The sequence below is a fragment of the Festucalex cinctus genome, chromosome 6 (genome assembly GCF_051991245.1).
Source record: "Festucalex cinctus isolate MCC-2025b chromosome 6, RoL_Fcin_1.0, whole genome shotgun sequence".
NCBI lineage: Eukaryota > Metazoa > Chordata > Actinopteri > Syngnathiformes > Syngnathidae > Festucalex > Festucalex cinctus.
Window position 1 is genome coordinate 28,319,051 of NC_135416.1, and position 14,393 is coordinate 28,333,443.

General features: G+C 43.4%; 2 protein-coding genes across 3 annotated transcripts in view; one reads left to right on the forward strand and one right to left on the reverse strand.

Moving 5' to 3' along the window:
• LOC144021158 (uncharacterized) overlaps positions 1-4,013 on the forward strand; it is a 33,183-nt gene extending 29,170 nt beyond the window's left edge. The window contains exons 2-3 of the mRNA XM_077525220.1: positions 593-2,165; positions 2,250-4,013. Of these exons, the coding sequence (XP_077381346.1) occupies positions 1,862-2,165; positions 2,250-3,157 (1,212 nt within the window). The 5' untranslated portion in view covers positions 593-1,861 and the 3' untranslated portion in view covers positions 3,158-4,013. The remainder of the gene's footprint in view (positions 1-592; positions 2,166-2,249) is intronic.
• The window catches only part of trim25 (tripartite motif containing 25), a 64,715-nt gene that overhangs the window by 30,733 nt on the left and 19,589 nt on the right, over positions 1-14,393 (reverse strand). For both annotated transcript variants that reach the window (XM_077525219.1, XM_077525218.1), the window contains one exon: positions 4,390-4,623. In XM_077525219.1, the coding sequence (XP_077381345.1) occupies positions 4,390-4,623 (234 nt within the window). The remainder of the gene's footprint in view (positions 1-4,389; positions 4,624-14,393) is intronic.

A 14,393-nucleotide genomic window follows, 5' to 3' on the forward strand; every position in this document is an offset into this window, starting at 1 on the left:
GTATCCATTTCAAAAGAATACATATAGATTTTATTGTGCTAAGCAAATGAGAAGGGAAAAATATTGCTTGGTCATAATTGATGCCTTTTTAAAGTGGGTAGAAATTTTTCCAACATCACACCCCGATGCATTAACAGTAGCCAAAGCATTATGTAGGGACATAATACCGCGCTATGGTATTCCGGAAACTATTTATAGCGACAATGGAACACATTTTGTGAACACAATAATTGAAAAGATTGGCAGAATGTTCCATGTTACTTTAAAACATCACTGCGCTTATCACCCGCAGAGTGCAGGGTTGGTAGAACGAATGAACGGGACAATAAAGAACCGTTTGAGGAAATGTATGGAGGAAACAAAACGGCCGTGGACCCAATGTGTAGATTTGGTGAAGCTGTATATTAACATAACTAGCGCAGGTGGTCTGTCTCCATTCGAAACTCTTTTTGGGAGACCATATAAACTACCAATGTTTACCACGCAGTGGGAATTGGAGGACGAAGCCAATTTGGCAGATTATATGCGAAAAACGTTAGAAAAGCGGAAAGATTTAGAAATGCCAGGCGATGTTTGTGCTTCCCCCACACAGGAGGAGCTGATCGCGCCCGGGGATTGGGTCCTTGTGAGGTCCATAAAGAGGAAGCACTGGCATTCTCCGAAGTGGGAGGGACCACATCAGGTGCTTCTGACCACACCAACAGCTGTCAGGATCGTGGAAAGAAAGACTTGGATACACCTCACACATTGTAAAAAGGTCATCTCATCTGAGAAACTCGAGGGGGACGGTGAGCTGAAGCCTGGCATAAAGGTGGGTGCAGATTTTTAGTGTCTGAAAATACCCGAGGGCCAGTGAAGAATTTACAAGACGCCTGAACCATTGTAGGAGTTTCTCAGCTGACAATGACGTGTCGTAAGTGTCTGAGATGTGCCGTTGCGTGTTATGTCATCATAATGGTAACGATTCCTGCAGTGATGTGTCTGCTGTATTACGGGCCGACACTTATGTCACAGTTGATGGCTTACGTTTCCGAGGTGGGGCTGGATGATGACACAAGCACACCAGCAGCTGTGAAGGCAGATAGTGTGGCCAGTCGAGTTAAAAGAGAGCTTCTAAAGAATCGAGAACCGATAAAACTGCCGTTACAGTGGACGGCTCCGGTAACACTCGTGAAGCCCGGACCGAAGCAGGCAGAAAAATTGCCCAGTAACAAAAATTTTTCATCCTCTTCTTGTGTCCTCGACCAAGGACTTCCACCGCGGACTAAAATGTATTGTCTTCCGGCTGATGCTACCACTGTTCTAATACTGCCGTGGTCAGACGTTTTGCTAACCGAGATCAGCTCCAAGAAGGTTGAAGGAGCGCATGGGTATAGTGCTTATAGTTATGGGAAGGGGTACGTTTGGTACATGTTGGCAAGGTTTAAATTGTGGGCAACGCTGGTGGCTGAGACCAGCGGAGACTGGTCAAGCTACACGACTGATCATTGCGCTAAAACTTTGCGACCCCTTGTTAAATTGGTCCATGTGGCTGCGGGTCTCCAGATAACTATTCAGACGAAGGGCTGGAGCTGCAGCAAGAAGCCTTGCGTCGAGTTGTTTTTGAGCCCATATGTTAGTGGGCCTGATCCTTATCACCGCTTCTTTGTGTGTGTGTCGACAGGGCTTAGGAATCCTGTAGAGGCGGCTAAACCTGAAAGCGGGGACAGTTTACAGGTCCGGCGTTAGAATTAAGTTACAGAAGAAGTTAACAGTGGACGACCATTTTTTGACAATCACAGGGGTCTCTCAGACAGGAAATAATTGGCTATTATTAGCGGAGACGGCGGCAAAGGCGGCGAATTTTAGTTGCGTCACTTGTATGGGGCCGCGTCCACTGTTAAGAATAATACCGGCAAATATTCCGGCGGATTGTGTTGCTGAGCTAATGACTAAATTGGCACCTAGCGGGGCTTGCGCCATTTGGAACGAGGTATATCCTGTAACAAAGGCGACTAAGGATAAACCTGTGTTTTCCACCCATGTTGCGAGGGCAAATTTTACTTGTATCGTTCTTCAAAGTACAATGAATAGGGTGGGGGTGCTGGATTCAATGTGGTGTGCAACAACAATTCGCCAAAACGGGCCATTGCTGCCACGCAGCGATGTGTGGTGGTGGTGCGGAGGTAATAAATTGTTCGATTCATTGAAGGATGCTAGCGGCACCTGTGCGCTTGTGTCACTCCTCTTACCCGTGTCTGTTTTTCCAGCTACAGACCGAGACATCCGATTGGCTGTGACGAACCTGGAGCCTGGCTTCCAGCCTGTTGGGGGAGGCCTCCTCTTCCGGCCTGCTGGAGGGCGGGGGTCGCGGTTCCGACGTTCTGGAAGGCGCTTGCTTGCCTGGGGGCACGGGGACCCGACCTACATTGACTCCATTGGCGTGCCACGGGGGGTACCGGATGAGTATAAGTTGGTTGACCAGATTGCAGCGGGGTGGGAGTCCATTTTTGTTTGGATAACACCCAACAAGAATGTCGATAGGATCAACTACATCCACTATAATGTTCAAAAACTGGGAAATTACACTGAGTCTGGCTTCATTGCAATTCGTGAACAATTGGCTGCTACCTCACTCATGGCGTTTCAGAACCGCATTGCGGTCGATATGCTCCTTGCTGAAAAAGGTGGCGTCTGTGCTATGTTCGGCAGCCATTGCTGCACCTATGTGCCGAACAATACCGCCACGGAGGGCACGCTTTCAAAGGCCATTGATGGCCTGCGCACCTTGAACCACAAGATGAAGGAGCACTCGGGTGTGGACACCTCTGCCTGGACTGAGTGGTGGGAAAGCATGTTTGGCAAGTACAAAAATTTGTTTTTCTCTATTCTGGTTTCTATTGCCGCCTCAGTCGTGGTTCTTGCATTGTGTGGATGTTGTATGATCCCTTGCATTCGCCTTCTCCTCAACCGCCTTATCTCCGCCGCTATAGCCCCTACAAATTCCAAAATCAATGATTTATTCCCTGTGTTGGTGAGACAGGATGAATCTCGAGTTAACACGGGCGTGGCGGAGGACCGGGCCAGCAGTGGTGACGACGTGTATCCTCTCGCTGACCTGTTTTCTGAGACATCTCCGGTTTCCAATAGTTTTCCGGTCCATATGAATGTGCGTTAGACGGGGTGGTTTTCATTTTGCTGCCAAATTTATGATTTATGAGGATAAAGCCCGTTGGGAGGTCCTTTTTAATGATGTTTTTTTTTTTGGGAGCAAATGTAGGATAAAAAGGGGGGAATGATAGGATAATTGTTGAATAAAGATGAATGAACTAACTTGTGATTTGTAGAGCTTGAAGGGTTGATTTAACTAACATTGTTTTATCATACATTTGCTAAGTTTCATAATCATAGCTATCAAGATTATATTTGCTGTGTTGCAATAAAAAGATCATATCAACTGTTTGCTGTGAGAAAGGGGAAGTGTTTGCAGCTGGGGAAAAGGGTTTTGCCAGGCTGGCAGAACTGCTTTCGAAGACCTTTCGCCTGGGAGACCGAAATAACATACCGCCCGGAATCGAGAGTGGCCTTGCATGAAGCGTGATGTTTATTGAGTTTCTGCAAGGTCATGATCGAACGTCAAAGAAGAACCTGGATGGAGAAGATAATCAGTATCTCTTTCGCTTCCCCTCCCTATTTTCATTTTGTGTGCCAGATGATTCAAATAAAAAGAGAGGGGGCAGAGGGACTGTTTTAGAAGCATAGGTTTGAACTGTATGGCACAGTTCTCCTCTGCTCTCCTCGCTAGCGTGTTGAAGGGTATTACGGTGTCTTTCTCTCCTTCTTTGTGTCTGTGTAAAATTATTATATAAGTGTCAGTATTGATGAACCTGACAAAGTCTTAAGTCAAATGGTCAATATTAATCGTTTTGTTTTCTGCAATGCCTTAAATAAAGTGAGTGTGCAAGATGAGTCATTATAAAAACATTGCTACATTATGTAACTGCATCATAAACCGTGCCTTTGCCACTACCCGCCTTGGAAATTCAACCACAACCAAGATTCATGACTCATAAGAAAAAGAAAAGAAAGAAAAATCTCACTTATGAATCAATTTTTGTTGATTTTCTGCTGAGCCTTCACAGTTGTTCGAAGGGCCACTGTGAGCTTTGGCTAATCTGTACATTACAGTAAATGGATTACAGTAATAGCATATTACCGTATCTCAAAATTGACAAGTCAACATCAACAAAGCTGTTTTTTTTTTGCCTGACCGAATGAAGAACATGGGCCTATTTTTCAAGTCAAAATTTCATGGTTGCAAGACTTTCAGTTTCAAGTACAAAGCAAGATGTCGAGAATCATCAGTGTGTTGAATGAGAGAACAGGGAAAAAAAACCATTGTCATCTTACCTGAATAAAGGCCATTGTTTGTGACTGCCCAAGTAGACTCTGGATGTCCACTTTAGCCTTGTTCAAGCTGTCAATATTTTCAGAAAACCTTTTTATGAGAACCCTGAGCTTTGTCTGAGTAGACTCCAGCTCTTGGTCCACCAAGATCATTGCAGCACGTTCCTCAGTGGCCAGCATGTCTCGGATCCGTTCATAATCCTGAGCCATAGCCAACTTTTTGATTTTGGCGCTGCCCTGAAATATGAACACAAAAGGATTCACATCCATTATGTAAAAGTACTGGATGTAAGTATTTCTTTACAATCTCTCATTAGCACTAGTGACTTAAACATTTGATAGGTGAACAAACACTAGAGATGCTGTAACACCGATGTACGTAGCAAGTATTGTCAGGGAGGTAAGGGACTCAGAATTTGTCATCACAAAGAGCAAGAAAATGGCATCTTTCACTGTTTTTACAAATGCTGTTTGTAGTGTCGGTTTAAATAATAAAAGCTTTACTGGTGGCCTGACGTTTCCGTTTAATTTCCTTTTCCTTGGCTCATACATAATCCTATTACACCTGTAAGAAGCTAGAAAATAAACAAACATGACACCCTCAGTCATACATGTTCAAATTACATACAGATAAAGTTTGATTAGTAGGGCTGGGTATCGATTCAGATTACCAGAATCGATTCGATTCACAAGGGCCCGATTCGATTCATGATTCACAACGATTTTCGATTTAGTTGAGGAATTCATGCAGCACATATTTTAGACCGTCGAAAAGTACCAATTCTGAGTAGAGTAGAAACTTGCTCTAATTTAATGCATGAGTAAAAATATGAATATTAGGAATTTAATTTATTGCTGTTACTTTAATCAGATTTGTTTAACGTGGCCTTATAAAAACAATAAATAATAATTTAAATCAATTACAACCACAGTACAGGCTGTGTAAATAAAATGACAAAAATGGGGGGGGGGGGGGGGGGCACTTTGATACATCGATACATGGTTTTATGTATCGATATTGGGATTTAATATCGATACAATATCGATATATGGATATTTAAAATTAGAATTAAAGGGTGAACACAAAGATTCCAAACATCCAGGCATTTCTGATACTTCACCAATGCAATACAATGCAAATGCTTCCTATACGGTGAAAACAACCGTCGGATTGTATTGCTTTAGCTCAGAGCTGGGCAAACTCAGTCCTCGAGGGCCAGAGTCCGGCAGGTTTTGGATATTTCCCTTCTCCAACACAGCTAATATATGATCAGATCATGAGCAAACTCTGCATAAGCCTGATAACGATCCTGTTGATTAGAATCAGCTTGTGTTGGAAGAGGGAAACCTCCAATGCCTGCAGGACTTTGGCCCTCGAAGCCAGCCCCTGCTTTAGCCTGTGTCTACTATATAAACAAGGAAGATAGTTATTGTAGTCAAACGACATTTCATTTGATTTCATTTCATGATTTGGGGTTTGAGTTTGTCATGTTTCTGTTTCTGCTTTCTGGTTTGTCTCCCCGGGTCTCATTATTGTTAACCTTGTCCACCTGCGTGTCTTCCCTTCCCAGTGTATCTACCAATCAGCTTCCCCTGCCACTTGTGTCTTGCCCAGCTGTGTCTAGTCATTGTCAATTAGTGTGTGTAACTGTGTATTTAGTAACCTGTTTTCCATTCAGTTCTTGTTGGTTCACTGTTGTTGTCTTCTTCCTGTCATGCTGCCGTTTTTTTTGTCCTTGTTAGAGAGAATATTACAAGACCATATTTGGTCATGGTCTGTCAAAATTTGATGGATGACATTCTTAATTAGATTAGGGGGGTCATGTGTGGGTCATGACCCCTCCCTAATGAAGATTAATGACCCTTTAATGACTTCCAGATGTCATATAATGAGGGTTAATGACCCTTAATGACTTCCTGATGTCATTTAATGAGGGTTAATGACCCTTAATGACTTCCTGATGTCATTTAATGAAGATTAATGACCCCTAATGACTTCCTGATGTCATTTAATGAAGATTAATGACCCTTAATGACTTCCTGATGTCATTTAATGAAGATTAATGACCCTTTAATGACTTCCAGATGTCATATAATGAGGGTTAATGACCTTTAATGACTTCCAGATGTCATTTAATGAGGGGTAATGACCTTTAATGACTTCCGGATGTCGTTTAATGAGGATGAATGACCTTTAATGACTTCCGGATATCGTATAATGAAGATGAATGACCTTTAATGACTTCCGGATGTCGTTTAATGAAGATGAATGACCTTTAATGACTTCCAGGTGTTATATAATGAAGATGAATGACCCTTAATGACTTCCTGATGTCATTTAATGAAGATTAATGACCCCTTAATGAAGATGGATGATGTGTAGGTGGTGTTCCTACCTGTTTTTGCAGATATCATGGCTGACCCGGGTTCAAATGCTAATTGTTTGGTTAACTTCCGGATCCGGTGCACGCCCCCCTAGATTGAGTGAATAATGAATAATAATGAGATTGAATGACGTGATCGGAGGGAGTGGTTTAGTATGGGTAAAAAGGATATAACAAGCGCTTCAACAGTCCGATAGAGCTACAGCGAGGATGGCGGGGAAAATCAATGTAATCAGCGAGACAAATGTTTCAGTGCAGATGGGACGCACTGGGACCGACTCAATTTTGGATGCGCCGCGTAAGAAGCAGATGTTTTTGCGACGTATTCAGAAACCCTCCGCAGAGTCTTTGGAGGAAATATGGTCTTTGGATCCATCTGCCTCATGGGGATACCGCTTCCTTTACGAGATGGGTGAGCTGTGTCTGTATTTTAGCATGGACGGTGTTGAAAATACATCACCTAGTGGCTATGGGACTCTAAACTCTAATGACTGGAGTATATTAAATCAACTGGTACCTCGAGTGTTGAAAGAATGTATGAAGTCGTCTGAACCATGGAATGTTTTAACATTTACATGGGTCTCGAGGACAACGCCTACAGGTCGTTGGTTTTTTTAAGGTGAAAATTGATTCTAACAACCTGATAGAGACTGGTGATCGCACAAATCAGAATGAACTGTTTTTTACTTTGGAAGCATTTAACACTGAATGTGGTGTTTTTTTTAGGGTTTTGACCCTACCGTTGGCTGAATGGAATGAGAGGATGGATGCGCACTCTGAAAAAATCTCCACCCTCTTTTTGGACAGCCGGCATTGGCGAAACATTGTGGGTGTAAGGAAGGCGTTGACGTTTGAGTAGTCAACGCCCCTATGAACCGCCTACTCTGACGTCATAAGCCAACCCCCCTCAAGGACAGCCCCCCTACCACTTAGACAATGGGAAAATACGCCTCTTTACAACAAATCCCTCCCATATAACCGCCCCTATGTAATATAAGAGCAGGAGTCTCCAGCCGGACTACACTTTGCCTGAAAAAGCCAGCGACGACAACGATGCCTCCTACCAGACAGAGTTCCAGACGCCTGGCAACATCGTGGACGCCTCTGGGTGCCCGGAGTGTGGTGCCTCTGGTGGAAGGATCGCGGCTTAAAGTCTCAAAAGGTACGCAGACAGAAAGCTCTGACTTTGAGGAGGGAAAGGACGTTGAGGCAGCCGCGACCCACCTTGAGCGAGAGCAGTTGGACTGTTCTCAGTACCCCGCGACTGCCGACGAGAACACCCCTCCGCCGGAGAACTCTCAAGAAGTGCAGCTGACCGATGAGTACATTGCCTCGCTGGAGTATTCACAACTGCTGATGACTCCTGAGGAACTCAATACCCGGCACGAACACCTACCTCCTCAGCAGCCTCAGGAGTCTCAGCAGCAGCAGCCTCAGCAGCAACTAACCTCTGACGGGGACGTTGTGGAGGGGTGCCCGCCAACAGCTTTGCCTTCACCTACAAACCTTGACAAGGACTGGGACCTTGTCTGGAACGGGCCCCCGGACAGTTGGCTGTGTCGGGATAAGTACAACTGTATAAAACAGACTATAGGACATCTCCTCAATCAAGTTATAGTTAAATACAGTAGAGATGAATGTAATGGCTGTTTAATCAACCATCCCAGCCAGAGGCAGCACCAGTGTCTAGAAATAGACGATGATGAGTATTTTAGGAAACATTATCGTGTGATAGCATTGTTGTGCACGCCTAAATTCCTCCCCAGCATTCATTACATGTTGAACTTGCTTCATCTGACTACCGACATTAAGAAGGTCAAGACAGCGGCCGAGATTGTCCTGCTAGATCTCGAGCAAGAGAAGAAGATACTCGACAAGCTCGAGCAACTGGACGCCCTTGAAGGCCCCGGATCGCTGTCGAACGACCTCAAGACTCTGCTGGACAAGTACTACAATTCTAAATAGAGACACACGATGGGGAATATCTTCAGAAAATTGTTGTTTCGATATTACGGTTTGTGTAATTGGGCGGACATTCTGGAGAGAACCATTCTACATACTTCTGACCGAGACGGACAAATTGACAAAATGTTGTTGATTATGCAAAAAGTCAGATCATTGTCTCATTCGCTATTTCATGTATCTTGGGATTGTTTTGTCAGACGTGTTGTGAACGAGAGTCATTTGGGTTTGGCCAATACAATTAAAGCCGTTCTGGATGCATGGTGTGATGACGTGGGTGTAGGTCACCTGGTAACAATTTTGACTCTGTTTGTTGATTCTGCAAAATACTGTCTAGAAAATAACTACCCTTTAGACTTACCTGTTGAATTAAAAGAATTTCAAACCGTTGTTGAATTAAAAGTTAGTCCCTATGTCTTATCCCGAGTCCTTGAGTATATTAATTCTTAGTATTGCCTTTTAGCATTATGCATGTAATCATTTTTACTATTGTGTATGATTATACTATGGAAATCATGTAATAAACCAAAAAAAACAAAAGAAGTCATGTCTGTGTGAATTTATCAATAAATAATCGTTGCATATATCATTTAAATTCATTTTCTGATGATGATGGCTGAGAGGAAGTGTATGGAGAAGCTTTACTACGATGCCTCACACCCGGCCAGTTTTGGTGGTGTAGAGCGTTTACACTTAGGTGTACAGGATGTTACGGGTAAAAAAGTAAATCGTGATCGAGTCAGGGGTTTCTTAATCGAGCAAGATGCCTACACCTTACACAAACCCGCTAGAATCAATTTCCCACGAAACAGGGTTTTTGTCCCAAGGGCGCTGAATCAATTTCAGGCAGACCTCTGCGATATGCAGGCCCTGGCTGGCGTCAACGATGGATTTAAATATTTACTGACCGTCATCGATGTTTTTTCAAAAAAAGCCTACGTACGCATTTTGAAGGATAAGACGGCTCCGCAGGTAGTTAAAGCTTTTGAATCTGTTTTGTCTGAGAGTGGGACGCCTCGAAAAATACAGACCGACGCGGGTAAAGAATTTTTTAACAGACATTTTCAGAACCTGATGAAAAAACACAACATTGTTCATTTTGCTACTGCCAGTGATCTGAAAGCCCAGGTTGTTGAAAGGTTTAATAGAACTTTAAAAACTAGAATGTGGAGATATTTTACGGCCAGAAACACACGCAGGTATATCGACGTCGTACAAGATTTAGTAAGTAGTTATAACGAAAGCTACCATAAAAGTATAAAAATGAAGCCCAATCAAGTTACTGACGGAAATACTCAACAGGTTTTCCAGAATCTATACGGTAATATGCCGATAGAGCAAAGTGGGAAATTAAAAATGCGTTTTAAAACAGGAGATGTGGTGAGGATATCTAAATTAAGAGGAGTGTTTGATAAAAAATACGAGCAGAGCTTTACGGACGAATTGTTTACCATATCTGAATGTCTTCCTCGTTTTCCACCCGTCTACAAACTGAAAGATTATGACGGGGATGTCATAGAAGGATCGTTTTACGAAGGTGAATTACAGAAGGTGAGCGTATCAAAAGACCACACATTCCATATTGAGAAAATCCTTAAAAGGCGCACGGTGAGGGGGCAGAGACAATTCCTCGTTCGTTGGAAGGGATGGCCCTCGAAATTCGATAGCTGGGTCCCCGCTTCTCAGATTGTAGACGTTTAAAAAAAGAGTTTCAAATACAACTTGTATCAGAAGCCGGCATGGATCCCTTACACGATGGAGGATTCTACGTTACTCTACCTTCTAACGCTAGTATGGATGTGTATACGGACAACACAATCTCACAGTTCAGAGTGAATTTGGCCCAACACATTGATCTCGAAGGAAGTTGGGAGGTGGCCCTGACTGAGATTTCATACCCTCGTAGTTGGATAAACGTACCCGAAAACCAGACTACTTTCTATATAAAAGATATGACGCTTTCCAAAGCTAAGGATGCAAAGAACTCCGAGACAGCTAGGGGGTCTGATAAAAACGAATTTGTAACCCACACCTTAGATATTACATCCGGGGAATATGAAGATCTTGACAAGCTACGAGAGGCGGTTCTGTATATTATAAAAAATAAAATAGGCAACCAAATTTTACTCCATTACGATATTAATATGCGGAAATTTCTTTGGATGTCGTCAACCGGATGTTATAAGATCCGCTTTAATGCACCGTTGGCTTACATACTTGGTATGAAGGAAGGACAATGGTTTACTATAAAACCTAATTAGTTACCTGCCCCGTACCCAGCCGATATAAAGGCGGGTCAATACCATTTATACGTTTATACAGACGTGGTGCAACACCAGACGGTAGGGGATGCCTATGCTCCGTTATTGAGGACTGTTCCGATCGAAGGGAGATACGGGGAGTTTATTTTTAAAACTTTCAACCCTGCTTACTACCTGACTATTAGTAGGAGACATATTGAAGAAGTAGGAATACAGATTAAGACGGATCAGAATCAGCCGGTTAATTTTAAATACGGAAAGATAATTATTACCCTGCATTTTAAACCGAGGTAAAAAACAATGGTCGTGATGGAGACACACCCTGACCTGTATCGCTTTGTTAATTATTACGAAACCCAAGCAGGAGGGTCGCTTCCGGGTTTTCACGGGGCCCCTGTGCAATATGGGCGAGGTTTGGGCTCCATTTTTTCTAAACTTTTCCGTTTTGTCGTACCTTTAGTCAAAAAAGGTTTTACAGTAGCGAAACCTCACCTGCAGTCGGCGGCTAAAAATATTGCCATGGATGTAGCAGGACGTGCGATGGAAAGAATACAGAGAAGAGAAAAGAATCAAGATGGATCCGGGTTAATGGTTTTGGCTCGAAGACCTTCGAGGAGACCGATAGGTCAGAGACTGGTTACTCATAAAAAGCGTAGGAGTGCAGTCAAAAGGAAATCAGTCTCAAGAAGGAAGCGCCGAAGAAGCAACGCCGACATTTTCTCTTAAACAATCTGACGAAAATGGCTCTTTTACATCACAAGTCGCAAGAATGCACTGGAATTAGATTTGTTCTCACCCCCAATGACCCAACTTTCGATAGAACAAAGCCAATACGTCGAAATTTCACCCTTATCAGCTTTGACGGAGCAAGGACCCATTGAATTCTTCATACCGGGGGACGGTTCTAAATATATGGATCTCTCGGACACAATGCTTTACCTGCGTTTGCGAGTAACACACAGAGACGGCTCTCATCTGGGCCCCACCGACCACGTAGGCATCATTAACTATCCGTTAAACACAATCTTTACCCAAGTAGATGTTACATTAGGGGATAGACTCATCTCACAATCAAGCGCTACTCACCCTTACAGAGCTATGATTGAAACATTGTTAAACTTTTCAGAGGATTCTCTCAAAAGCCAATTTAGCACAGCCATGTTCTTCAAAGATACACGAGGGCGGATGGATTCAACATCGCTCACGGGCAACGATGTTAATGAAGGGCTGGTTCACAGAGCCCAATTGATTGAGGGGTCCAGGGAATTTCAACTCCTAGGCCCCATTCACTCGGATATTTTCTTTTGTGAGAGATACCTCTTAAATAACGTGGATCTAAGGCTAAAGCTAACAAGAGCCAGCGATGATTTTTGTTTAATGAGTCCCCCCGACGCTGATTGCTCTCTGAAGATAATAGGAGCCACCCTTTTTGTAAAAAAAGTAGCGGTCGCACCGGCCGTTTCTTTGGGTCACGCAGCGGCTCTCCACAAAGACAACGCGCTGTACCCCCTATCGAGGATCAACGTAAAGACTTACTCTATACCCCAGTTATCGAGGATCTGCCATCAAGACAATCTCTTTTTGGGACATACGCCAAAGTATGTGGTTTTAGCACTCGTCAATCACAGCGCTTTTGTGGGGCGGAAGAATTTAAATCCTTTTAACTTTGCCCACCACAATATTGAATACCTAGCCCTAACTCAAGAAGGGCGGCAGATCCCATCTAAGGCGTTTCAACCCCAATTTAACGCAGGAAACGCAGTGCGCGAGTTTCATAACTTGTTTTCCTCGACGGGGAGGTTTTTAAAAGATTTACCTCTAAGTATAGACCACGAAGACTTTCAACAAGGCTATGCTCTGTTTGCCTTTAATCTAAATCCTAGCCAGGACACAGAGGCTTTATCCCCTGTGTCCAGCGGTACACTCAGCTTGGAGATGAGATTCAGGACCCCGCTTCCCCATACCGCCACACTTATTGTGTACGCTTGTTACGACTCTATTTTAGAAATTAACTCGAAGAGGGAAGTGTTAATGGACTATTACTGAGGAGATGAACGGAAGGGAATTGGAGAGTTTGATGACACGTTTACAAGGACATTTATTTGGAGGCGTTTACTCTTCGGACGAGTTATCCTCCTTGAAACCCTCGCCCCCCATATACTATATAGTTAATACACACCCCCGCTCTAAACCCGGAGAACATTGGTTGGCTCTCACCTTGGAAAAGGACGACTCTGCATCTTTTTTCGACCCCTTCGGCTTTCCCCCTGATTTTAAATATTACCCACAAAGTATAAAGTCTTTTCTGGAAAAGTATTCTAACCGTATAATTTACCATAATCGCCAGTTACAACACGAACTGTCAGCGGCCTGCGGCCCTCATTGTGTGTACTACCTGAGCCACAGAGGGTGTGGAGAGTCTTACCAGGATGTGATGGACTGCTACACCGACGATGTAATCAAGAATGATGCTATGGTATCTGCTTTTATTCGGCGACAGCGGTTTTTTACCTGCAAACCATGCGGGGGACAAAAATCATGTTCTTTCAACAAATTTAAAAAATGTCATTGTCTGTAACGGATTATGTTTTTCAAATCATTTATTCAATAAAAGCAATTTAAAAGGCAATACAGAGTGATGTGTTTTTCCTTACATAAAATAAGTGTCATATTTAAAACCCCTCCCACTTTATAGTCGAAGCAGTCCGTTTTCTTTTCTTTTTCCCGTTCGAAGATTCCTTAACAATGGGATTAGATGTATATGAGCCGTTTTTTAGACGTCTCAACTCCTCGCGTGCATGTGGGTTAGAAACCGTTGTTTCGGGTATATTGAGTTCTGAGAGGGTGTGTAGAAACTCGCTCCAACCTCTAGGACCTTGCGATGAAACATTCTTGCCGATGAGATGTTTGAGTAAATCAGTCATGTGGGATCCTCTGACGGGCTTACCTCTGAAGATGAATTCGCTGCGAGGAGTCCAACCTCTTTCGTCGGTAGACAGTTTTCTTAAAACATAATCGGCGTTTTTACGGTAACGAGGAGGGATTGTTTGGACGATGTCGAGCCAGGCTTCATTCTCCAAACCCGTCGCTTCATCTGATGGGGATGTGTTTGATGTCTCAGCAGGTAGAGTCAGGTTGATTGGTCGTCGTTCGTTTTCCCCTTGTTTGAGCAACCCTAAATATCGTTGCATCAAGGATTGGTACTTTTTAATTTTCTCATACTGGTCTAGAGAACTATCTTCTAGGACCTCCTTCATTTTAAAATCCAAATTACGCTCCGCCGTCTCTCGAATGGTTGGTTCGGGCCTGCTTAAACGTTCCAGTTGGTGAGGTGAGACAAGAAACATTTTCTGAGCTGTTCTCAAACTCATGTTGGTTAAAGTTTATTTATTTATTAGAC